The 26,336-nt window shown below is 38.9% G+C and overlaps 1 protein-coding gene and 1 long non-coding RNA gene across 10 annotated transcripts in view; one reads left to right on the forward strand and one right to left on the reverse strand.

Moving 5' to 3' along the window:
- LOC116426948 (dystrophin, isoforms A/C/F/G/H) overlaps positions 1–26,336 on the forward strand; it is a 650,967-nt gene that overhangs the window by 424 nt on the left and 624,207 nt on the right. For 3 of the 9 annotated variants that reach the window (XM_031976683.2, XM_031976690.2, XM_031976685.2), the window contains exons 1-25: positions 460–674; positions 15,529–15,590; positions 15,738–15,830; positions 16,527–16,604; positions 16,681–16,773; positions 16,875–16,964; positions 17,066–17,264; positions 17,575–17,723; positions 17,825–18,220; positions 18,417–19,058; positions 19,148–19,270; positions 19,354–19,833; positions 19,920–20,077; positions 20,148–20,515; positions 20,583–20,935; positions 21,006–21,440; positions 21,542–21,694; positions 22,153–22,314; positions 22,623–22,925; positions 23,002–23,145; positions 23,227–23,397; positions 23,486–23,668; positions 23,732–23,848; positions 23,942–24,061; positions 24,823–26,169. In XM_031976683.2, coding sequence (XP_031832543.2) covers positions 557–674; positions 15,529–15,590; positions 15,738–15,830; positions 16,527–16,604; positions 16,681–16,773; positions 16,875–16,964; positions 17,066–17,264; positions 17,575–17,723; positions 17,825–18,220; positions 18,417–19,058; positions 19,148–19,270; positions 19,354–19,833; positions 19,920–20,077; positions 20,148–20,515; positions 20,583–20,935; positions 21,006–21,440; positions 21,542–21,694; positions 22,153–22,314; positions 22,623–22,925; positions 23,002–23,145; positions 23,227–23,397; positions 23,486–23,668; positions 23,732–23,848; positions 23,942–24,061; positions 24,823–26,169 — 6,537 coding nt within the window. In that variant the 5' untranslated portion in view covers positions 460–556. Of the gene's footprint in view, positions 1–458; positions 675–2,550; positions 3,090–4,894; positions 5,688–15,528; positions 15,591–15,737; positions 15,831–16,526; positions 16,605–16,680; positions 16,774–16,874; positions 16,965–17,065; positions 17,265–17,574; positions 17,724–17,824; positions 18,221–18,416; positions 19,059–19,147; positions 19,271–19,353; positions 19,834–19,919; positions 20,078–20,147; positions 20,516–20,582; positions 20,936–21,005; positions 21,441–21,541; positions 21,695–22,152; positions 22,315–22,622; positions 22,926–23,001; positions 23,146–23,226; positions 23,398–23,485; positions 23,669–23,731; positions 23,849–23,941; positions 24,062–24,822; positions 26,170–26,336 lie in introns of those variants that run through there. The other 6 variants (XM_031976684.2, XM_031976686.2, XM_031976689.2 and 3 more) reach the window with 6 other exon arrangements.
- Positions 1,529–6,627, reverse strand: LOC143174232 (uncharacterized). Its single transcript, XR_012998030.1, has 4 exons — positions 6,401–6,627; positions 3,985–4,245; positions 1,873–2,082; positions 1,529–1,796 (listed from the first exon to the last, which is right to left on the reverse strand). It is a non-coding gene; the product is annotated as an uncharacterized LOC143174232 (long non-coding RNA).

A 26,336-nucleotide genomic window follows, 5' to 3' on the forward strand; every position in this document is an offset into this window, starting at 1 on the left:
GTTTGAGCGATAGTTCAGTTCATTTTCACATTTCATTCGGAAATGAATGTGACTAACACTCTTAAATTGCACCTAGAGCATTTTATCTGGTTACTGATACATAGTGGAAAATACGCGGAAAGTTTAGGTTTATCTTAACTAATGGTGTAACTGTTAAATACGTTAATAATATTGACACTTATCGAATAATAGAATAAAAATCTGTTCAAATATCGAATCGATCAATCGCGTGATAATTTAGGAATTAAAAATATTACTTCTGTGCGTGAATACGAGTATTGTTAATTATTAAGAATTATATAAATGTCGTTCGTGTTTAAAAATCGAAAGAAGCTGAACGATACTGAACGCGTACCAAAGTTACGATTACGGTTCTTGAAACGCATTCCGACTCGTATTATCTGTATAGTTCTATCCATAAAAAATAATCGTACACCGATACCGACACATCGACATTAAATCTATCGTAAACTACTGGTCTAGCCGCGTGCAGTTCGCTGCTGTCCGATCAATGGTTCGTTTCGGTCGAATAATGTTTTAACAATCGGAAAGTGAGATGAGTGAACACGTCCGTCTCTCGCAGATGCAATCGAGGAAGATTCGCTGGATTATTCAAGTGGAGGAAAGCCCGTGGCAAGGTGAGAGCGTCGAGGAGCAAATTTCTAGCATTAAAGGTAAGTTCAATTTGTAGATAAAAGGAAACCGTATTAAGAAACGATTATCTCGATCAAATGAAAGTGTTGACGGCATCAAATGTCGATCAAACCGAATGAAAATACGCCGAAAGTAGCAAACATCGAATACGACTAATCACATTAAAGTCGATGCAGATCCAATAGCGTAGCAATTCATACACTCGCTAGGAAAGCACACCTAATACTGACGCCACATGTCATTTACGTAATTATAAATAGAAGTGATCAAGTTTCACGCCTCGTTTTACCTTGTATTGTAGACTTCGCGGAAAAAAAGTTTTATTACCATAATCATTTGTATGCTTGTATATTGCTATTGGAAGAAAACAGTTCATCAATGTCGAGTGTAACCATATTAATTTATGGCATATTAATGAAATAATTTTTATACAGAACGGAAGAATTAATAAATTATGTAGATATGTATAATTTTGACTATGCTTTGAATTTCTGTGCTTAGAGAACTTTGATTTACCGTTTGTGTCATCTTAAGTGTGATCTAGCGGATTTTGATGCATGGAAATGAGGCTGGAAGAAAATTACGTTTCCACTCGTGACAGTCTATTTTAACTTTTTCGCACTGCTCGAATTTCAATCACGTTTCAATTGATGATTCAAGGTGAAGTGAAACGACCGAATGTCGTCCACGATGTGCCTTATCGCATTGTGAAACCTTAAAGTATCGGTTTGAAGAGCGTTCTTTGAAGTACTCACAAACGTCTATTTTTGTACGTGTAACTTAAAGACTCCTTTAACAGACGTTTCCAATTAGAGATTTCTCATGGACGTTGATTAATGAAGCCGCGAACGTCGCTTTTGAATCGCGAACATCGAGAACTTTATTACATGTACAGTGTGTCCCATTCTGATCGATAAATTCATTTATCATCAAAAGCGTGCAAAAGAATTTGGTAAATCAAGACAATGTGTGTTTCAGGATTTTATTTTGATATTGTTCCATCGTAAACGAATTGCGTTGTGATCGTATGACTCGATAATCAAGGGTCCAGTTTCACTTCATTGCTAAGAAAGATGTATACTCTATGAATTTTCTAGAAATATTATTTCCTTTCCTTAATATCGACACGTGTGTTTGTATATCTATAAAAATTGTATGACAATTACGAAATTCATGAAATTAAAACGTCTAATTATTTTAATGTTTAATGTGTCATACCGTTGATATTTGAAAACGCGACACTGCATATGTAATTTAATTTGGCTCAGTGTTTATTACGCGCGTCATTTCTTGTAGTACATCCATTAGCAGGCATTACTCTTTGTTCATATTCCCTCCTATAATTCGCACGTGATGGTATTTTTAGAACACGTGCGATATTTCTGGTAAGTGCATTTCGCGAACGAAGAGCGGTGGATATGTGTAAACCTTGAAATTGTACGTTTTAATTATGTATTTCTTGAAGGAAGCAATATATTGATACTGTGTTAAAACTTTTACAATATTGAACAAGAATTGCATTCTAAGAAAATTCTTCGATGAAAGTTAAGAAGAATACTTGCACTATAAACTTGCAGTATTTAGAACTAATTAACCAATGATTATTTCGTGCTACATAATTAATTGTTTATCAAAGTGGTACGACAACAATTTTTTGTTACCGCTACGACCGAGGAAATGTTGCAGAATTTGATTAGTGATAAGGGTTTAGCACGGAAGAACTAGGCGTACTCGTTCTGCATAAATGTGAGCTATTAGCATAATTGCAAATAAGCGATAATGAAGTTACATTTCGATGCGTTCGAACAAATTTGTTATTTGATGCGTCGGCGCTGACTTCTGGAAAGAAGATCGCCTACGAGGCAAGCTTCCCAACACCTTACAGTGCCGCGACAGACAGCATGGAACGAGGTTGTTCCTTTTCAACGAAATCAGGAAGTGTTATCCATTAAAATCCACTTAACATGAATTGAATAACGTACTTGTGTGAATTGCGAAACTCCGCGATTGAAGTTGTTCAAGATTTCCGTTTTGCGTTAATTCGAGTGCAGCCGACAATTTAGAACTGTTGAAAAAGAGGAGATTACATGAAAGGGAAATGATAGCTTCGTAGAATCACGCTACAGAATTTAATTTACCGAGAGTCGTACGCGGCACGATATTTATTTCATTTTTACTTTTATCATTCATGATCTTATTCATTCGGACAACGAGTTGTATAGCGTGATTACTTTTTCGTTAAAAAACTTGAAGGATGATTGAAAAGGAAGAATTTCATGAATATGCAAGTGCTAATGAATGACAGTGTGTGACTGCATAAGGAGCAGTTAAATGTATAATATTGTAATGCAAGTGTAAAAAGTTGAGTGTTTTATAAATTATTTATTTATTTCAAATGGCAGCCTAGAAGAGCTCAAGTATGGATGATGATATTTGTAAGTAAATCTATCAACTGATGTGAGTTACACGATCGTCTGTTTCATAATTGTAGAAACTGTCGGATAATCTATCCATGTTTAAAATTGATGTGATTAGCCGGGTCGCAGACGTAACGCTGTGGGAGGTCCCCGATACGGACACGTATGTAGACGCGTTTCTGGGAATTGCAGTAATTTCTTGACGTCGCGATTCGGCTGGTCCTTCAAAATGACGAGTTATGTCACAGGATTGAGAAATCGCGTCATATCAAAATATTAGCGCTCTAGTGCCTCCAGTTTCCTCGTTAATTTGATGTGTCTATCAGTTTAGAAGCAGAAGGTCGTTAATGAATTCAAATACACTGTTATGAATGAACGTGGTCAATAAAAATCACTATTAGTATGCAGAATCAAAATTTGCATTATGTTTAATACATTGTACCGTTCGTTCATTGCCATTTCTCAAAGTTTCATAAAATTAATGATTAATATACTTTAGTACATTATTTCCTTTTGTATTGTAAATATTGAAGTGCTAAAATAACAATTAGAATGACCATAAATTAAAATATAACATAATATATTCTGAAGTTTGAAATATATAATGCTATTAAGGTACATTCGTATTTAGAAGTTAAAAAACTATTTCGAAATATTTAGATGTTTATAACGATAACATAATTATAAATATATAATAATTATAATATTGTTTAAGAAGGTAGTAACAGCATGTGTTACCACAATAACTTTATAAAGTTGATCGTAAATGCAAATTCATTCAAAGTTAGCAAAAAATTGTACCTTCTATATTCAGCAGACAGTGTATTAATAAATTGTTTCTGTGCCACTGTGTAGTATATTAACTACACGTTTTTGCAAAATAAATAATCTCGTTATAATGATTGGTACGAACATAGGAGTTATGGTGCGCACTGTGGGGACGGACGACCCACCTCCGTCTACCTGTTCCATTCGAGAGACCACTTCTTTCGATTTCTGGGATCCTGTTTACCTGTGATGCATTGGGCCTTACGGTTCGCTAGGGACAGGCTCGAGGGCCTACTCCACTATCCGTAGATCCTGATTTTTGTCCGTCTCTTTGGGCCTCAAAGCCACAGCTTCAAAACATTCCACAGACCCACGCTTTTATCGACCTTATCAATTAATTTATTCCCTGTCAAGTAATATAAGGATTTTACATATAAAGATTCTATATATATATATATATTCAATATATATATTCAAAATTCAATTAACAATATTTACACTCGAAACGCCACACTTTCTCACAAATCGACCTTGAAATAATAACAATTAAGCGCGTAATTATTACACTAAGGATTTTATATATCAATACTATCCTACGGACTAAATAAATTTATATATGACTGCAGCTGATTGCAAGTTGCCGTCTAATAACCCATATTTACATAAACATTCGTATGCTAATTACATCTAATAACATCTAATTTATGTTTCAACATTTTCGAACGTTATCTTTCCACTTGGGTGATTGTTAAATTACATATTTTATTATTCGACATACACATGTAAGTTAACAACCTCGAACCCGATAAAAACAGAATTACCAAAACACGCCCATCGGCGATGCCGCCGTATTAAGAGTTCCGAATAAAAATTTCAACAATCCTCGCATTGTTTTCTACGTGGGCAAAGTCCCAGAACACGTTAGGGAAAGGGACAGTCCGTACGGTTTGGAGGGAAAAGGACCAAAAGAGGCCGAAGGCACGAGCGAGATAGAATCGAGTGAGCATCGCTGGAGGGCGGGAAAGGTGGGGGAAGTTGGGCCTTACTCGTCGGAGCGTCCGAGGTTGCCAGTTCGCTCGAGACTCGGCCGGTGTGTGGTTCGTTCGGGCGTTCCGTCGACGCTCGCACGACAGCGAGAACGTTTTGTCGGTGTGTTTCTTTATTCGTTTTCTCGGTCGCGGTTCGTCTGTCGTTTCAGTGATCGTCATCCTCGATCGCTCCCCTTTGCCAGTCCCTTTCCGGGACCTTTTCGATGACAGTCGGTCGTTCGGGGAAAGAACACGATCGTGGTTTCACGTCCGTGGCTCGATCGCGGCGAAGATCGTGAAGGCTCGAAAGAAACGCCATCGTTGGTGGGAACGAGACGGTACACGGGGAGAGAGAGAGAGAGATAGAGAGAGAGTGATAGAGGGAGAGAAAGAGGGAAAAGGTGGAGAAACACAAAAGTGAGACAGAGAGGGAGAGAGAAAGTTAAAAGTCCATGTGTGCAAGTGACGAGGTGTTCGCGCGCATACGGGTGCAGTGGGCTTCTTGACAGTGTCGAATCAACAAGTGTCGCGCACGGAGCGTCGATGCGCGCGGTGTGTGTGCGCGCGCGCGTTTCTAACCTCATCCTCGAGATCGGTTCGGCACGGTGTACGATCTGAACGCGGCAAGCCCTCGTTGTACCCCAGTGCTCGCGTTTCGCTCGTGCAAGCTGTGAGAGACGGCTCGGTGTTCGCCTCGTGGCGGCCGTAATCGATGTGATATTCGTGCTTTTCCATTCGACGTGCCCTTGGATACACGTTACGTCGCCGATCCGGTGGCTGCGTCTCTCCCAACGTCTCAAGATGGAAGTCGTTTACATAGGTACGTCATCGCACACGATTCCGTGCCGTGTATCACAGGCCCGGAATCTCGACGGTCGTTGTTACTTTTACTTCGTAATCGGCGCCCGTCACGTGAGTTGACACCACGATTTACTTTGCGGTTGCGTCTTATCTATTCGGCGGCTTGACAGGTTGGCTTTTAACGGCGGAAAAGCCGGCAGGATATTTTCAAGCGGTTCGCTCGCTGTTCGGTATTGTTGCTGTACGTTTGACAAGGGATCGCGGCTTCGGTGAACAGTCGCTGGTAGCTGTTGAAATTTTGTTGACGAGTCCGTGCGATCTAGAGTTTTTCTTTTAACGTTGGTATTGTTCTGTGTTTCGCGTCCACGTAAGTGTCAGTGTTGGGAATTTGAATTGTCTAAGGGGAAAGCTGTTATTTTGTTAATCACTTGTGGATTTTTCTAGGCTTGCCGTTAGTAGGCAATAAGGTTATCTTTCTTCTCTAAAGTACGGCTTATCTAATCTTTAGCGTAATTATTTATCCTGTACGCAAAACGTATATATACGTCAAGAAATCGGTATGGTACACGTGCGTGGCTAGAATATAACCGGGCTGCGTAAGTGGTGTCATTTAGATTAGAACGCGCGGTCTCGTGCGGAGGGGTTCAATGAACGTGTCATTTGGCGCGACGACTTAACGAAACGTTGCTCTAACGTTATTTTAAAGCAACAAAAAGATTAATAGCGGCTTACGTGTTTTCATGGCCAGCTGGTGTTGAAGTAACAGTGGAAGTAATTTAGAACATTCCTGAATCGACTGGAACGTTATTGCATAGAATAAGTTGGTGACCGTTACTGACTTAAAACTTGTCAGGCACCGAGAGTTCGACTCTATGAATAACGATATATCGCGATTGTATGCTAATCGATACACAGTTTTTCATTATCGATTCTGCGACCACAGGAATTTTCGTTTTCGACAAAATTGGCGGGAAATTTTGATTACAGTGTTATTGCTTTATAGAAAAGTTTATAGGTTTATTTATAACTACGGGGAATAAGGGGAATGTTTTGTTATAGTATTTGTATTAACGTTTGTTGTCATACTCATCATTCTAATTGAAATTACATAAGATTATTGTAAATAATGTAATTTGTAGAAGTATCGAGGAAACAAATATTGTGATAATGTTAATGTCTAAGAAATGGTACAAGATTAAATGGATACTCATGCCGTGGGATATTTATTCCTTGTAATTAATTGCGAAATTAATATACACTTGTGATTAATTTGTAAGTTGGAATATAAAACCTGACAGTATTTATTGAGCACCGTGTATATTGTTTGGTATCAGTGTACGTCTCGTCACCAAGTGGCATGTGTACAGTTTGATGTTCACTTTTTACCTAAGCACTATCGTTCGTCTGTGATAAGAGTAATACAATTTAAAACGAATCAATTTTTCATATGAGAAAAGTACAAAAATTGCAATGTAGGTTACTAAAAGATATTACTATACAAGCTCTATATAATAAACTCATTAAACTGTTTATGGCAATGATTCTGAGTACTGCAAATTGCTTTATAACAATCTTAAAATGTTTACATGTTGCAAACTCCCATGAGTTCTGTTCTATATACGTAAAAACATTTGCAATTTTAAAACATTGTAGAATTTTTAAAAACGTACAAATACTTATATTTTTAAAATAAAGAATTACACCATTGTCTTACATTTAATGCTGCAACGAGAGACTGGAGGGTCGCAGAATTAATTATAAATAAAGATTAAAATAGTATCGGACTGTGTTTTGCGAAAACATGGAAACTTGGTTGAACGAGTAACACACGTAACCGATTACCTTAATTACTTCGTTAACGAGTAATTGTTATGATAATCAATGGTAATAGTGCCATCTCCTTGTGTTGTGTAAATATCATTGCGTCCAGTGCGAACAATTGCGCCGCTTCCATGAGTGGAATTTTCTTTATACAGTGCAACACGTTTTATTTACATTCGGAACGTGCGCGAGATATTTTCTTTATCCGTAGTCTGAAAGAGGTGAAATGTATACACGCGCTGTGCTCACATATTTCTTGCCGTTCGAGCCATAGAACGTCCGGCTGCGGGCGGCAAGAATCATTGGCGTACTGTGCGCGGCATTGTAGCGCCGATGACTCACTGGACGTTTGTCAAAATAATGGACTCTTTGTTCTTCCGATTTCAATGAATTTAATTGGTCAGCGTGCGGTGGACACGGTTTGTACCGTTTAATACAAGGCATTCATTTTCAGCCTGAAACGGATCTACAATGATAATGCGAATGAAAGGTCCGAGGCGTTAACATTGAAGCGGAGTTACACGAGATTCCAATGTTATGTACTCTCATATTTTTCTTTGACATTCTCGTGATTTCGTAACACTTGTCAGTTGTAACACCAGGGAAATGAGGTTATTCTTGTTAAACAAAGACTCAAATATGTGTAATTATCTCGTACTCAAGGCGTCCAAGAATTCTGCAGAACATTCCGCTGTTCCCAAAATTATTGAGCTTTCGCCTTCGTTGTTATGCTTCGTACTCTGAGAGGAAAAGTTTGTACAGTTTATTGTGACCTTTTATTTGTACACTATTTGTTAAACTTGTAAATACATAATAAATGGATCATGGATTGATTCCTACCAAACGTTACATTTTATTCGATGAACTTCATCCAAGAATTTTAGTACTACGAATTGCACTTGAGCTTGTTTCGACAGTAAATCGTCATGTATTCGTCGGATTATTCTTATCAGTGTACATATCAGTAAGTTCAGAACGGCTTACCTCGGTACAGTACGTATAATCAAGTTGCCGCAGTAGTATTAATGAAACCAATAGAGACTTCATAACGTCATTATTTCATTTGTCCATTTTTTGGTAATCGAGAAAGATCGCTTCAGTTGTACGTTCTATATGGCGCATTCGCGCTCTTTAATTCTGGCAAATAGTGTCCCCGTATAGTTACGAGTTCCAACAGGTTGCACAAAATAAAATGAAAAACTCGTAGAAAGTTAGAGGAAATTGTGTCACTGACTAAGATTCAGATAATCATATTAGATTTCTGATATTATCTAACCAAGACCTAACCTAGACCTACTCCGAGTAACACTATCTGGAATAGTGCGTTTTTCTGATATACGGGGTGTTCATTAGCAAGCATTATAGTCAAGAAAGGGGTATAGTGTTGATCAATTTTCTCAACGGTTCATATAAAAGTTCAAGCGCCTGTTCGTGCCTCTGTCCAATGAAAAAAAGTCAAATTTACCAATCGAATCAACGAAGAAACATTTCTGGGTAGACAGTGTGCTCATTCCTTGATCACAGATGTTGCTCATCGCTGAGCATTATGGACGTTTTCGAATGGACTTAATGGGAATGAGTGAATCACTCCGAGACGGTCTTGTTGCCATTGGTCTACGTTAAATACTAGACCGGCCTGATTAGCGCCAAGCGTTCCCATCAGCTCGTTTAACCCGCGAACTTCGACTGATGTGTTTAGGGCCAACGACACGCGTCCCAATGACGGCGGGGAAGATGCAGTCCGCATTGTCATCTCGTTTAACCGATTGTTCGGCGGATGTACACCGGCAGCGATCCGGGACTGCCGCTCATTGTTCGCGGAGTGTTCAGACTGCTCCACACGCGTTCAATCCCGGCGTCGATGAATGAAAACGCGACACCGTACGAAAAAGCATCGTCTAAAGAGCTTTCGTGCGAACGGTTGTGCTCGATCTTTCCAGCGCAAAGTGCATCGTATCCGGAAAACGAGCGCGACTGCTGGTCCAAATAAGAAAGGCTGCTTGCTTAACAATCTACAACGCTTTGACACGTTCCTTGCCGAGAGTATTCCTATTGGCGCGTTCTACGGGCAGCGCTACACCAAAGAACGTTAGCTGCGAAAAGAAAAAAAATGTTCGGGATTGAATTCCACATTCTACTAGAATCTATTCTACTAGCAGGGCACTGGGCGCGTTCGGAATTTCATCTTGGCAGTAAGCCATCGTGAGAAAACACTTGCCGATTTGGGTGAAACTGTGCATAGAAGTAGAGTGTAGCGAGTTGACACAGTTATCAACGTTAGGGGTGCGAAGTTTACTTGCTGGAATATCTTGAAAATGTTTGTAGATGAAGTAGGTTTAGGAATACAGTGTATCTGGTAGCTACCAGCACAGCCGAGAACGTCATTTATCAGTTAGTCAAATGAGGGTGAAGACGAAATCGCTTTGATCTCACTGGCTCTTCTACCGGAGCAGAAACCCAGATCCTAACATAGTTTCTCTTTCCGATCGGTTTGGAACATTTGTTAAACTCTAAAGGCGATCATGGAACAGAAGATACCAGCTGGTACACAGAAATGGTATCCGCTTATGGTCTCACTGGGTTCACTACTTCAGTAGTCACCCCTTGGTACACTCGTTGCCTGGGTATCTGTCCCCGTTTTTAAACCGCCCCGGGACAGATATCGAGGGTACGAGGCTTCCCCCGTCATTCGCGGCATCAGAATTGAAGTGGATACCAAAATAGGGGTTGTCATCCAGCGATCGCAAAGATTCCGGCACAAACGACGCGCTACTAATAATAACTGGCAAAGAGAAACCGAAGCGACGGATATTTATAGACTAATTTTCCGCTGGCGCGAGGGTTAAGAGCCGCTCGATCGCGCGACACGGGTGTTTACGACGAAATCGTGATAATTTATCGGGAAACGACAGCGACGCGCGTTCACCCGCTGATCTTTATTACCTCTTTCGGGCCCTGCCCGACTCATTTCCCCGGCATCTGCATCTTTTTAACGAAGGGCCGACGCTGCGGCAGCTGCCTAGACTCTTTATTCGGTAGTCTACATCGATAATGTTACACGAGGGGGTAAGCGGGATCGTTAATTCGAATTGGCCGGCGAAACGCGTTCCTAAGGAATTGCGCAAGATAGGCGAGAGACCGACGTTGGAATTACGGGGCGACGCGTGTAATTCGCCGGGAGATACGTAAGCGTAATGATATATGGATGGAGAGCATTTCTCCAGCGAGTGGATGTCGACTCGCGCAAAAATGCTGCGTCCTTGAGGTAACCGATACTCGAGATCGAGCCGCGACAGCGATACTGCAAACCTAGCGCGATATCGGTGGCGCAATGATCACTGATGTAATCGGATGATTAATACGTTTGTAAACACAAAATTGCCGGGATCGGGCACGATCCTACGATTCCCCGGTTACGGTAGACTGACTTTTCTACCAGCCATCGATTCGCGGAGGAATGGCGGAAATAGAAGACAGACTGATTCGTACGGTTGCTCGTAGCTACGATTAATCTATCGCGTGAAAACGCGCTGTTCGCTTCACGAGACTCGTTTTGCATAAATGGAGACCTGCACGGAATATCGACGTGTCTTAGTTGCTTTTCGGAAAGGATAGGCAAGCGTCAGCGCAACCTCCTTCGCGGGTGCTGTTCGTTTCGTTGATTTGGTCTAATGAATGTACGCGTATAGCGGCGAAGAGACCGCATGTTAGCGAGCGTTTAGCTAAGTTTAGCGGTGGTTTCAGATGGGTGCCACTGTTTTCGCGACGATGTGTTATCGGGGCGTTAACAGCATTACGCGTTCCGAAGTTGCGGTTCGTTCAACCCTCACGAACAGCCGTGGGGGTGGCTGGGAATTGTTAGGCGGTTCGAAAAGCCACTCGAGCGAAAGCATTGAAACCGGAGTCCCCGGTCGAATCAGATATTGAACGCCGGAATGAAGTGCACTCGCGAATTTATTGTCAGGTTCGCTCGCCTAAATGTCACTTCATTTCATCTTCCCGAAAACCCGGTTCCATTGCAGCGGCATTCTAACGATTGATTCGCCGATTTCCCGCGCATTAGCAAGTATAATTCGTTTCGGCCGCGAGCGTGTAGACTTTCGGGATAAAATATCCCTGTGTACACGGCCCCTCCCCGTTATTTCATGGTTCAAGCACCGCTGTTTACGTTAGAAAACGAGCGAGCAGATGTGCATGCATAAACTGTTGCGTCTACCGTGCAACACTCGGTTCCAGAGAATGTTGGAATTCGGTGTAATCTTCGATCCCCGACCCGTACACGTTTGTATCTCTCTGTCTAATATTTCATTCGTCTGATGATTTCAAACATTTCAACGGATCAGATCGTTCGATGGCCGGACAGCGGAAGTACAGAGGGAATGAAGTTGGTTCAGCATCGTAATCCTTAGAACGCTCGTTTATACGATTGATTTCCTGTGTCTCGGTGCATATTTTCCTGAGAAACTGTCGCTATTAGTAATCTACTCCGGAAATGAGTAGATTGCCGTTCGATTGTTCGATTTAGAACCGTGAGAAAGGCTCCACCGAGAGGGAAGGAACCGGAGTTTTACTCCGGTTTTACTTCTGTTTTGTCCCTAACTGTATCCTCCTCCTTAATCCTCGGACACTTTCCTCTAATGTCATTCCACGTGAAGCACGGAATCGATTTACCCGAGGAAAGTATGCAGTCCCATTAAAGAGAAGAGCAACCGGAATTTGCAGGTGGGTCGAAGAAAGTGAGACTCTCTACTTTTTTCTTACATGTTTTCTGCATCCAAGAAAACAAGAAATTCTCGCTTTAAGACGTTAATTTGATAATAACAAGTATTAATCGTGCGTCGTATACCTCATCAGCTGGATAATTTTATTACCACGAACCATTACCGTACTTTTTAAACTTGAAATCTGTGGAATGACTTCTATCCAATTACAAATCCTGATTAAAAAATGTAAGAAAGTGTGATGCATCCTTTGTCACAGTCGATGAATTTATAAAGTAAAAGTTCTCGTTGCTATTGTAAATGAAAGGGAATAGTATTATCGTTGATGTTGTTTAATCGTGAAAAGCTTGAGTTATCTCCTCCAGCGAAGAATCATCGCCGAATGTATGTACTCCGTATCGATATCACAATAGTACCATTATTCTATTTGTACACAGTCAATTTTTCTTGTATCCTATAGCGGTTCTGTACAACATTCATCTCCATCGAACAAGATCTATTGGTCATTATTCTTCGTCGCGTAGAATGCGTTCTAGCCGCAGGAAGCCGCGTTATATACAGGGTGCGGCTTTGAATTCGTGGTACAACCGGATAGAGGTGTATCGCTGTGGGAGAATCAGTTGAAATTGTATGTTGTATCTCTTCTATCCGAATCAACTTTAAAAATCGGCTCTAATTATTCATTTTTGCGTCCGCGTATCGTGTAGGCCTGTATTTATTTACAAGAAAATTGTTTCCTGCATTATACCGTCCTGTATAGTAACTGTAACAGGCAACGATCTCATTAAGTTAAAAGTAAACTAAAGTAGAGCAGAAATAAAGCGAAATTGACGTATCCCCGAGATTAAGGCAATAAGGAAATCCGTATTCGACGTTATCTCTGCATTTTTACTCTCGAAATCATCCACCATTGAATCCATCGGGGGAAATTGAGTTTACGAAAGGAATAGCCGCATTTATTGTCATGCCGCGGTATCAGATCCGCGCCCAGTATGTCGTCGTTCCGTTTTCTGACACAAAACTGCTGAGATTCTCCCGGCGAGCATACGGCGCGGTCTCCACGGAAAGAAAACTGGCGATCGGACGCCGGTAGAAAAGAACTCGATGCACCATATTCGGAAGCGGCACGGTTTCGTAAGGAAAGCTCCACGTTGCCCGATGCTAGCGATGGGATCAACTTCAATATATGTATTCTTGTTACTTGAAATATTTTATCTAAGTATATTTGATTTGCCCTTGTCCACTTATGGGTACCATTTTTTCAAGTTATTTATAGATGTGTATTTCGTTTTACGTTGCCGGAGGTTCTACAGGGTGTACTGTGTAAATAGAATCGGATAGATATTTCCACTAGTGTACACCTCGTCTATTTACCTCAGGTAATTGTATAATTAAAAAGAATTTTTTATTGTAATATATTGTATAAAATAATCTAATCACATGCTGTTGTATACTTCTATAATTAAGTATCTATATGTACGTTTAAGTGGAATTTTAAGAAATAATATTCCGAGGATCAATATCAAGTTAAAAGGTTACTGTTCCTAGAAGGAACTTTAAGATGTTCGAAGTTGGAAAATGGCAAAACGACGATCGTAGAACAAAAGACTATCTTGTGTTTTACATTCTTTTCCACTGAACGGCGAGCGTTGTAGTTAATTGAATACCTTCGAGTGATTCTACCCAACTTACGATACTCTTGGTCCCATCGCTGCTCGATGTTCAGGAAAGACACAAGACACTCTTGCGCGCGTATCTTACGGCATACTTTACTTCGACGACGTGATCGGCATTCGCGATTCCTTCGCCCCTTGCCTTCCCTCGTTCCCGCTATCTTGTACTCGTTCGAACGTAAGATAACTATTGGTCGTTCATTCATTCGCCGCCGGTGACGGCCACGCTGATCGCCGCGTTGCTCGCCATTTAACATTTTGTCGAAATATGAAACGCGAAACTAATGCCTGCTCCGCGTCGCAGCCCGAGGACGATCGACGGCACGTAATTAGCGTTCTTTTGATGTAGATTAAGCTAATCTGTTCCGCACGCTTCATCTCGCAACTATTTCGAGCGTCCGATAGAGACGGACGACGACGATTAATGCAGATTTATGTGGAGTATCGAGCGCCTGAATGGAATTCATGATTATGGACGAGATTGCTCTCGGACCATCGTGTATCGTTCAAGTATTAGAATACTTGAAAGATCGATAAAAATGTATCTTAATTAAAATTAGTCCTCTTTGATATATTTACTTTTACTCTGAATTGTTTCGAAGCTAATTCCGAGCTAAAGGAGAAACGCCGATTTCGTTAGTGAATTTTTATCAAGCAGTAAAGGGGTAGTGAAAGACTTCCACTGAGATTTAGTACATTGAATCGTCTTTCGTGGCACAGTAACGCTTCAATATTAAATCAAGATTAGAAGTATAGCTGACTTTTATCGAAAGTATTTGTAGAAAAAAAGCAAATGAATTATTTATCGATGCTCGTAATAATGTAATCCGGTCAAGGAATATTTGATAGTGGATCAGGATCAAGCCGTGCAAATGATGAATTCAGTGACTCAAACGAATTAGCAAATTTGAATCCTATTTATATTAAATAAAAACTCGTTTCTGTATAATTAGAAATCTGTATGGGAAATAGTTGCAGACGATGGTGTTATCGATATAAATAGATTCTGAACAGCTTCGCATCTTCAATGAGCGGCTACGGTTGCGTAATCGCCGTTGAATATGAAATAAGGATTTTGTGTTCAGCGGCCGAGAGCCGCAGGTATTTAAGAACTACGCTTATGACTTTCTGTTGGCCGACCTAAATTTCGAGAGTTTACTGCTGCATCTACCGGGGTCAATGAGTGTCAACGCGATAGATGACGAGCCGTCGTTGCCACGTCGACAATAATTTCGCGACAGTGTCGGAATGACAGTGGATACGCCGCTGTTACCACGGAAATAAGAATTCCCGTGATGTAGGTGCGTGGTTTTTTAACCGGCGCAATAATAACGATGATGCTCGAATCTTTCCTGGTATTTTGTTTCGTCGAACGACTGCGGCGATAAACAATTTAATATGATATTTCCTTTAACTATATTTTATTGGTATAATCCGATGCCGTATGCCACGGTAACGATGCAAATGTAGAAATTTATGTTGCGGAAAATTTGATTCTGAACTATGAGAAGATGCTGAGTCTTCTTTTTTATGTTTAACGTTCACTCGTGCGACCGAGGAGATACGATAATGCAACTATAAATTTACAGTTTATATCCGACGTTGACTTTTCCAAGCAATACAATCGCGTATTTCTGTGTTACAGATGAACGAGAAGACGTGCAGAAGAAAACGTTCGCGAAATGGATCAATTCGCAGCTGCTCAAGGTAAGTTTCTCACTTTGCAGGCGCAACGCAATGGAAATTGGAATACATTTATGTGAAAGTGTCTAAGACACGATGTAATTTAGTAACCCTTTAGTTCTCCAATCCATGGAAGAATGCCGACTTATCGATTAAATATATTCTCTATAGAATCAGCACGAACCGATTACAGACTTGTTCGTCGACTTAAGAGATGGCAATCGCTTACTGTCCCTTTTAGAAGTCCTCACGTCTAAAGTTTATGTAAGTACACTCACTTTAAATAAATAATAGTACAATTAAACATGTTGCCCGTATCGTTCGTTGTTTATAATTTAGCCGTACCCCGCGTAATTCGATATAATCACTTCATTAAAATTTACGTTGTTTGGAACTAATAATTGTTTAATTAAACATATTCCCATCGTGACCTATTAATTAAGATTTGATCTGTTTATAGTAAACATAATCTAGTTCATTTTATCGAGAGAACATTCTGTAAGTATACTCATCACGAGTGAATAATTACATAATTATACGTCTTGCCGCTATCGCGGCTTGGTCATTTTGCGTTTGATATAATCATTAAAACATTCCGATACCCGTCTTATTTTTAATCATCCTATGGAGCAGTGGCATTCGTGCGTACGTTATGAGCTCTGCTAATAGGATTCCAAGCAGGTGCGCGTATCGGGTATTACGAATATTTGCATAAGAGCGGCGATTATCTATGCACGGTGGGCGTACGAGCATGCCGAGCTAAAAGTGCGTGTTGCCCCCTGCATTTAACTCGTTCCATAGGTGTCTTTACGTGTCCCGAAGATACGCATCGGGTTCAGTTCTTTTTATAAACCGTGTGACTTACGGGTCTTATTTTAACGATGATTCCAGAAACATAAAAGTGCGCCGGAACGCACCAAATTGACTCATCCCGAAACAATTAAATCGTTCTATTTACAGAAAAGAGAACGTGGTCGAATGAGAGTCCACCATCTCAACAATGTTAACAAAGCATTGCAAATTCTCGAACAGAACAACGTAAGTCGATGATCACGCTATCGTTGCGAATATGAAAGTTACCGTATGTTAATCGTTGCGTTTGTGTAATTCCCAGGTGAAACTTGTAAATATTAGTAGCAACGATATCGTTGACGGTAATCCTAAGCTAACTTTGGGATTAGTATGGAGTATTATTTTACACTGGCAGGTCAGTTTCACGATTGACTCGACTCGTTTTAGACCTAATTCGTCAGCGACCGCTGAACGAATACTTTTTCTCGCTGGATACTAATCGCATTGTTTATTCAGGTACATTATCATTTGAAGGATCTGATGACAGAGTTGCAACAAACGAATTTGGAAAAAACACTTTTAGCATGGTGTCGTCAGAATTCACAGGTGAAACTTTGTTTTACTAAAGGAGAAAACGCAGACGGTCTCGCTACTAACAGAAAACCGTGGCCCGTTGCAAATTTTACATTTCATCGATCTTCTTCCAGAATTACCCTGGAGTTGATATTAAAAATTTCACTACGTCTTGGTCGGACGGTCTTGCCTTCAACGCGATCCTTCACAGACGAAAACCACATCTATTCGATTTTAATAATATAGCCCGCAAACACCCTAACGCCAGGCTAGACCATGCTTTTCGAATTGCTCAGGAACAGCTGGGCATCGAACGGCTGTTGGATCCCGAGGGTAAATTAGATCACTATCACTAATGCTTACATAGTACATCACAATTTAAGATATAACTAAAGTATCCCCCTTCTAAAAAAAATTCTTAAAATCGTGGAAGGGGTTAATGAGCGATCAATAGCGATATCTAATAGGACCAAAAAATTGTATCGTTATCAGTAATATGAGAATCCTTCGATAGTAGACCTCAATTCCTTGTTGATTCACCTAACTAAATCTTAGAAAAAGCGATGGGAAATAAGAACAGACTAGCAGTGAAGTGTATTGTACTCATTGCTTCAAACTTCACACGCTTAACACTTTCTCGCAGATGTGAATACATCCGTACCAGACAAAAAGTCGATAATGATGTACGTTATGTGCCTCTTCCAATCGCTACCTCATTCCGGAGACGACATAGGCGAGCTAGATCTTTCAGTAGCTAGTGATGGTAGCCCAGTCACGACGCCAGGAGCTGAGGTAAACATTCCGATCCAATAATCTTGGATCAATTGATCAGAATCGACGGCACAATGTACTTCGTTTGTGCATCTCGAAAAACCCAACGCTTTTATTTATAGAACCCATTATCCTTCACTAATTTCGGGACACCGGCATCGAGACCAATGAGTCTAGCCACGAACGTGTCCGTGGAGCTAGGCGGTTATCAAGTCGCACTCGAGGAAGTTTTAACTTGGCTCTTAGAGGCAGAGGATAAACTGAGCCATGCTCCGGAACCGGGCTCAAGCCTGGAAGTGCTGAAGCAACAATTTCACGAACATGAGACATTTTTAATGGAACTGTCCGGACACCAGGATGGAGTCGGTGCTGTGTTGGAGGAAGGTGCAAGATTATTAGCAGAAGGTGGCTTACACAAAGACGAGGAACACGAAGTTCGTGTTCAAATGTCGTTATTGAATTCCCGGTGGGAAGGGCTTCGCATGCGGGCAATGGAGAGACAAACTAAAATTCATGAGGTACGAAAGTACGGAATGTCGTAACGAAGGGGAAAGTTCACCTTAGCTTGATGCACCTTTTCAAATTTTCGTTGCATATTTTGTATACAAGTTGCACAGTTTATGCTGTAATTTGTATACATTCGCTAAGCGAAATGACCGGTTTCGGGAAAGTGTTTTGTACGTAATATCTATACAAGGGTGGATGTATTTGTAGGTTCTGATGCAGATGCAACAGGGCCAGTTAGATGCGCTCAGACAATGGTTAACAAGAACCGAAGATAGAATTTCGCGAATGGCGGCTGCTGAATTGAATCCATCTGCCCTGGAGAAACATCTGAATCAATTAAGTGAATTAGAGCAAGATATTCAGGCGCAGCAAGGAGTTGTCGATGGCATGAGGAACATGGTGGTTGTTGTGGACGAGGAAAACTCGGAAGCGGTTTACGCTCAAATGGAGGATCAATTATCCGCGCTCGGTGAACGATGGACGCATATCTGTAAGTGGAAAGAGGAAAGAAGGCAACGTCTGCAGTCCCTTTCCCTGCTTTGGCAGAGCATAAATGATGACTACAAGAGATTGGTCTCGTGGTTAAATGAAACTGAAATCACATTGAAACAAATGGAAGCTAATCAAGCGTCCGAGATCGGGGAAGTATTGGAGAGAATTAAGAAGTTGCAAATACTAAAAATAGAAATGGATGCAAATCAGAAGAAATTGACCTCTTTACAAGAGTCAGTCCAAGAGTTAGAGGGTCAGAGCACTTCCTCCGAGTGCGTTAACATATTGCAAGATATCGAGAACCTCCAGGACAGATGGGAAGCAGTGGGGCAAATAATGGAAGTTCATGCTCAAAGGGTAATGGAAAGGAATTGTATAATTATTTATATATTACATTTCAGTGTATTCGTTCGCGAAATGTTAGCTTCTGCTTTGTATTGTAATAGATAACGAGTTCAGGATTTGAGTTCGATTTGAAATCCGAGAGGGAAATGATGGTAACTTCCGGTAATGAATGGATGTCCGAGACAGTAACAAGTATCGCTTATAAAGAAGAAATTACCGCGACGGTATGTTCCTGTAGAAATGTTTTTTGTTAAATTTCGAAAGTGTTATATGACATTAGTATTATGTGTTATGTATTTTTGTCTAGTCTACGCCTCATAGTGACTCAAAGAAACGTAGAATGGATAGTATAGCTAGACACGAATTTGAGTCCGCGCTCAATAATCTGTACAAATGGCTTGATTACGTCGATCTGGAAATTGGACGATCTGAGGGGGTATTCGATCAATTAAGTGTTGAAGAAAAGAAAGTAGTCTACAATGACATGATAGTTGATACGGAGTCGCATAAAGATGATTATAATCGTGTTTTGCATTTGGGAAAGCAACTTCTTGAGGAATTGGAAAACATGAACGAATCGACAGAAGCGGAAGAATCGAAGCTGAAAGACGTTCAGAATTGTTGGCTGGCAATTAACAATCGGTTGGATGAAATAAAATGTCGAATAGAATACCTTGAAGAAATAAAGAAGTTCAGAACTGAATTGGCTAGTTTGAATTTGATGTTGGATAGCTACTCCAAATGGTTGGACTCAAATAAAGGGAACAGCCAAGTTGAACCATTTAGGGTAATTGTTTTAATCATTATTTTCAAATAAGTACAGTAAAGTGATCGAACAAGATGTTTATCTAAGTATGATTTTTTACAATACAGGTAAAAATGAAATCAATGAAGTCTCACGAAGAACGCATTAAAAAACTGATGGAGAAAACCACTGAGTTGTCGAAAAATTCAGTCGGTACCAATGAAAGCTGTAACTTGAATGTAGATGTACAAACTTTCGTTTCAAGTTGGGAAACATTGTATAAAACGTAAATAAACTTTCACTCATTAATTGAAACATTTGAATGAACATAGGTTTAAATTTGAATCTCGTTTTAGACTATCCGAAAAATTAGCCGAAATAAATGAAACCGTAGATAAAACTCCGCCAAAAAAATACACGGAGTCAATTGGTAATCTTACCTCTTTCATTAACAATGTGGAGAGCACATTGTTGTCAGAGCATATAGTAATGTCAGATGACCAGACTATGGCGGAGCAGTTAAAGAAATTCAGTAATCTCCAGGAGTCTCTAAAAGAGCACCAAGAGATTTTTAATTACGTTAATAGCGTAGGACATGAATTAATCATGAAAACGAGTGGAGACGCTCAGGGGCAGAGACTTAAGGATGAATTGCAAGATCTTAATACAAAATGGAGCGATATACCTATAATATTAGAAGAACGTCAGCAAAACTTGTTGAAAGGTACTTGCACATGATTTTATTTGTTTTTATTGTGATGGTTTTAAAAATATGCGTTGTTATTGTATAGATATTGAATTATTGAAACACTTCAATAATGAACTTTCTGAACTCGAGTATTGGCTTGAGGAATCGTATCAACGCTTAGAGGAGTTATCAAAAGACAATGTAACTAACGACGTTGAGGCTATCGAGCATAGATTAAAACAGGTTCAATCTCTTTCCGATCGTATAAATCAAAAGAAACCGAAAATAGAGAAACTTCAAACATCAACGAACAGATTACTCGAGAATTCCGAACCAAAGTTTGCCAGCGTGTTGAACAATAAATTAGAAGTTATATCGCATAAGTGGAATGCTATTGTAGACGGTGCTAAAAGTTTAAACGATAAGTATGAAGAGACTTTAAAGAAGAATGACGAGGTAATTGTCTGAAATCTCTCTGAATTCTAACATATTGCGACTCTTAATACGTTCCTTTCAATCCTAACAGATAATAAATGGAATAGAAGACTTTACAAAGTGGCTATCAGCTTTAGAGAAAGAAATACCAGCTGAAACAAAAATAACGTCCTCAGTCGAACTGTTCCAAGTTCGTGGTCGATATCAGTTATTGAAAGAAAAGATTGATAAACGAGTAGAGGAATTTAGGAATCTTAATGAAATGGGTAATGATAAACTGTTAAGCTCAGAAGGGTCTTCGGTACAAGAACTTGGTAGACGTTTTACATTCTTAAATGCTCGATGGACTGACGTTACGGATCGTATTTACGAGCGGTATAGACACTTGCAAAACGCTAGTCATGAGTATGGCGAATTTCGTGCTCTGGTTGCACAAGCAAGTGACTGGTTGGATAAGTTAGACAAACGACTTAAGAGGTCCACAGAAAGCGCCGCTGACGCTGAAGAAATTTCAGAAGAACTCGATGTAAGTCTAAACGTTCGTAGTCTGTCTACTCGTAGCAGCAGTAAATAACGCAATAATTTATAATTAGTTTTTGAGAAATAATCGAATTGTGTTTTGAAAAGGATTTGGAGAATTACATACGAAATCATCCAGAAATGAGACTCGAAAAAATCCAAGAGATAGGTAAACAATTGATTGTAAGTAACATCATGACCCAGTCTATTCAAACAGACGTGGAAAGCTTGACAAACCGTTGGGAAAGTTTAAATAATCAGGTATGTGAATGTTACGTATACGAAGAATGCATTGATTTTTCAATATCCATTACGCGATGTGCACATTCGAAGCGCTTGAAATGTTATTTTTCTTTCTCTGAATTTTGTGTTTAACATTCAAAATTGTATTTATGTCTAACTGCATGCACCACTGCTAAAGAAGAATTGAAAGTTTTTTTATATATAAAAAAAAAAATGTTGTGTTTGAAGATTATTTTACTCTGCTTGAAAAAATTGCTTTGGTCCTTCTGATGAATTATTTTTTTTCGTCATATCGATCAGTTAAGTTTTTGAGATTTTTTTTTGAATGATTAAAATTTTAGATAATTATTCAAATCATTATGGATTTTAGCAATAGATTAGATTATTAGATTATTGTTAAATTCACGATTCTAAAGGTATATATAATAACATATTTAATGAAGTTATACGGAAGATTAGAATTACATTTTGAGTAGGCAGGGCAGCGGGCCAAGCTGCTGGAAGGATCAGTGAAGCAAGCACAGCAATCAGAAGGACGCATTCGTGCTCTTCAAGACTCCTTAACGCAAATAGATTCTGAATTAACTGCACTTCTTGACTGCGACCTTACTGCTGATGATTTGCCTCATGATTATCAGGTCTGTTAGTCAAATTTTCGTTACTTCCCCATCTAATCGTTTCAATAAGACAATTACAAAATTCATGTGTAAATGAATCATTCTTTGCTTCTACATTAATGAATATTGTATATAGAGCGTTGTTATGAAAAAGCATGACAGAGAGAATGTTATTTCTAGCAGAATGTTTTTTTGTACTCCAATGAAAATAGTCATTCAAATGTATGGCTGCATAACACTTTGAAGATATTTCGCTTGCAATTAATAAGTTGTTAAATGCAGGAGAACCAAGATACAATTAATGGAACATACATTTTTATCCGTACCAGAAATTAATGGAGAAAATGGAGCATCAACAATCAACGCTACATGATATGGCGATGCAAATTGAATCGTACAAAGCCGCTGGAAAGCAGGAAGTTGCGCTTAGATTACAAGAACAGTTGTGTCTTATAGAACAAACATTTTCCGAGGTACAAAAGAAGTTTCAGCGTTTCCGCTGTCCAACGAATTTGGAGCCAAGATTATCTAGAGCTTTGCGAGAACTGAGAGGAATCGAAGAAGCGACTTGTTTGCTGGAGTTGTCTTCAGAAGATCCAGAAGCCATTGATGGCCAACTTAAACATTGTTTGGTAATTAATTATTAGAATTATATTGTTCGTTTTCTGCGAAGATTAGGGAATCATAATAAATTATTTACATTTATAGCGTTTTTACCAAACATTAAGTGAAATTAAAAGTGAAATTGAAAATATCATTCTCACTGGTAGAAAATTGGTTGAAGAGAAAAGTGTTGTTGAACCAGAGAAATTTTCCAAACGGATTGATATGTTGAAAGAATTGTATAATAAGGTAATATGGATACAGTATTAGTATGCGAATTTATGTTTTTGGAGTTAAAACTTACGATTACGTTTTACTTCTTTATTGCAGCTGGGATTACACATAACAGAATCAAAGTCATCTTTGGAAACAGCTTTAGATTTGTCACGTGATATCTATAAAAATATGTCCTACCTTAATATGTCCATAGATAGCATTAATAAAGAATTAGATAAACAAAAGAATATGCCTGATTTACCTGTCATTGCTATATACGTGCGAGTAAGTTTTTAATCAGTGTTTGTAATAATATTTATTGAGTTAGTTTTAGATATTCGAATATAAATGATATAAATACTTGTTAAAATAGGAAACTATGACAGAAGTAATCCCAAGATTAAATGTTGTGAAAGATAAGTTATTCAAATCCCAAGAAGAATTTTCTAAGCTTTGTGACCCAATGTATCTGGAGCAACTTAAGGAGAAATTGTCAGATATTGCAACCAGATTAGCAAACACTGAAAAAAGATTAAAACATTGTAGTGCTACAGAGGTAAATATTTAGACGCAGAAAATGATTGCAGTGATTTCACGAAACAAATTTATGTAATTTTAGGAAGAACCTAATGTTGACGAAATAAATGCATGGCTCTTACAAGTTGAAGAAAAATTGAATGAATTGGATACTGTTCCAGTTGATCAGTTGACAGAAAATCATTTTGAGCAATGCAAGGTAAATTAAGATTACACGGCATTTTAATATTTACATAACGTTAAGATTTTACTTGAATTGTAACGTACTTGATAAAATTATGTTTCATTTCAGGCTGTCCAAAGTGAAATGATAGAAGCAAAGCCAAAGGTTAATCAGTTGCAGCGTTGTACTTATTTTCCGAAAGTAGCTGAAGTGTGCAACAAGTGGGAAGAAATATCAAATAGAATACAAGTACGTATGTCGTAAGAAGTTTTGAATATCATCCATTGCTTATTTTCTCATGGCTTGTATTGCTTGTTCTTTATCTTAACATTTGGTATATGTAATGCTTGTGCTTTATAGTACCATTACGTATATCTCATTCAAAAGAATTCACACTTTTGTGTTTGACTTTTTAAATTCTTTAATATCGATTATGAATTTTTAATCAAGTTATCTAATTCTTGATTGTGGTGCTTCTCAAGATTGATGTATTTTGTAATTAATTTTAACTTGGAAAATACCTTAGCTACATTTAGTAACTACATAAGTTTACTCATTATAATGTACACTTGAATATTCACTGCTGATTATGTGTAAGTTACGTTGATACATGTTAGTGAAGTATGCCAAATATTTTGTCCAAGAGGTGTTTCTAGCTATGTACATAATACTCTTATTATTAGTGGAGAAACAGATATCATCTTTGGTGGATGGCAATGCATTGTTACTGGTCAATTATTTGTGACATTGTCTCTCCCCTTGTATAGAATTTCATAGAGAGGTCTGAATATGATTTGTCGGAAGAACACGCAATAAGGAATGACATGAAATGTGCTCCAAGTTTTTGTATTGGTGATGGATACACGCAACAGAAACAAGCTTTGTTCGCACAACGAAATTGCATTGTCACTTTCATTTGGCCATGCTTGATATTGTCACACTATTAACATGCTCTTTCAATTAACCGTCGCCTGTCCATGAATTTTCTGTTACCTATCATATTTTCACAGGAATGGATCCACAAAATCACAGACAATTTATTAATAAAAAGTAAAGCGGGAGAAACTAAGGGGAGAGACAATTACGGACGCATTAAACTGTCTAGACAACCGGAACAAACTTCGGTGCAGCTAGTTAAAAAAGAAAATAAATTAGTAGATAAGAATGAGGAAATATACGGGATAGGATACCTAAATCCTGCATTTGACGATAATCAGATTAACGTTATAAGTACACCCGAAACCTCGCCAGTCGATATAGTTCATAGAAGTCGGAAGTCTTCCGCAAAGTCTGAGAAAGTAAAGACTAAAGTTGTAGATGTTAGTAGAACCGTTAGACGGAAATTAGACATGAGTTCTATACCGGATGTCGTTCAAACTTCTCAGCCGCAAGTTGTTCATATTGACGATGATATACCCTCTTCATCCCCCGACGCAGATTTGTACATGCCCGACGAAGAATTCTTTTTATCAAAAAATAGTACCTTATTCTCCCAAGTATCCACCAATACATTGGTAACAACTGATTCAAAACCGTACGACGAATACAGTGCACAAACGAATCCCTTCCGTATTGTAGAAGTGAAAGAAATGGAAATCAAAAAGTCTGTTGCATCCCCTGAAGACCATGTAATATTGCCAAGCGCAAATGTCAGTGTAGGATTAATGCCACAAGTCGTTGAGAGAGTAGAAATTGTTGAGGATACAGAGACAGAGCCGGAATCGGTAGATACTGACACCGAGGATAAAGAAGCTAGAGGAAAAATTTGTACTGGAGGGCAAATCATTAACAAGAAGAGAGAGCTCATTCCTATTTTAAAGAAAACCAAGTCGATAGATCCATATTCTGCTAAAAATCTAAAAAAATTAACTCTTAAATTAGACACTGAAGGGGTACCCTCAAATAGTCAGGTTTCAAGTAGCAAATTCATTAAGGTAGAAAGTAGTAAAACGTCATCGAATGTACAGTTGTATTGCAATGTAAATAGAACTAAAGAAGGTGTATCGTATACGTGGAAAGACAAAGACAGTGTCGCCGAATATCTTATCCTCGAGGAAACTGAAACGAAATCAAAGTTGAGCGCAACATCTGATAGAGACATTGAGATTTCTAAAATACGTTCGAATGAGAAAGACAACTTTGATTCTGAAAAGAGCACTCGAGCTTTGTTATATAGACGCGCAAGAAGTATGTCCAAAGATGATACGTTAGAAGACTGTGAAAGTTTTTACGGGAGTGATAAAGAAACCGACGATATTTTAATTTTTTCTGACGACACAGAAATTGATGTTGGAAGTTCCAGTTCAGAAGGGGAAGACCTAAATTTAGGAGAAAATGTTGAACACCTCTTGGACAAGGTAATTTTAATGGCATACAATTTGCCATTGAAAGTTTCATAGTGCCTGTAATATTACTTCTTCTTGTAACTATTTAATCATAATTGAACAATTTCGCGAATAAATAGCGATAGGTGAAGGTTGACACATACACGTAAATCAACTTAATATTTTCTTTAAAATTTCTT

This window comes from Nomia melanderi, chromosome 2 (assembly GCF_051020985.1).
Source record: "Nomia melanderi isolate GNS246 chromosome 2, iyNomMela1, whole genome shotgun sequence".
In the NCBI taxonomy this organism is placed as follows: Eukaryota; Metazoa; Arthropoda; class Insecta; order Hymenoptera; family Halictidae; genus Nomia; species Nomia melanderi.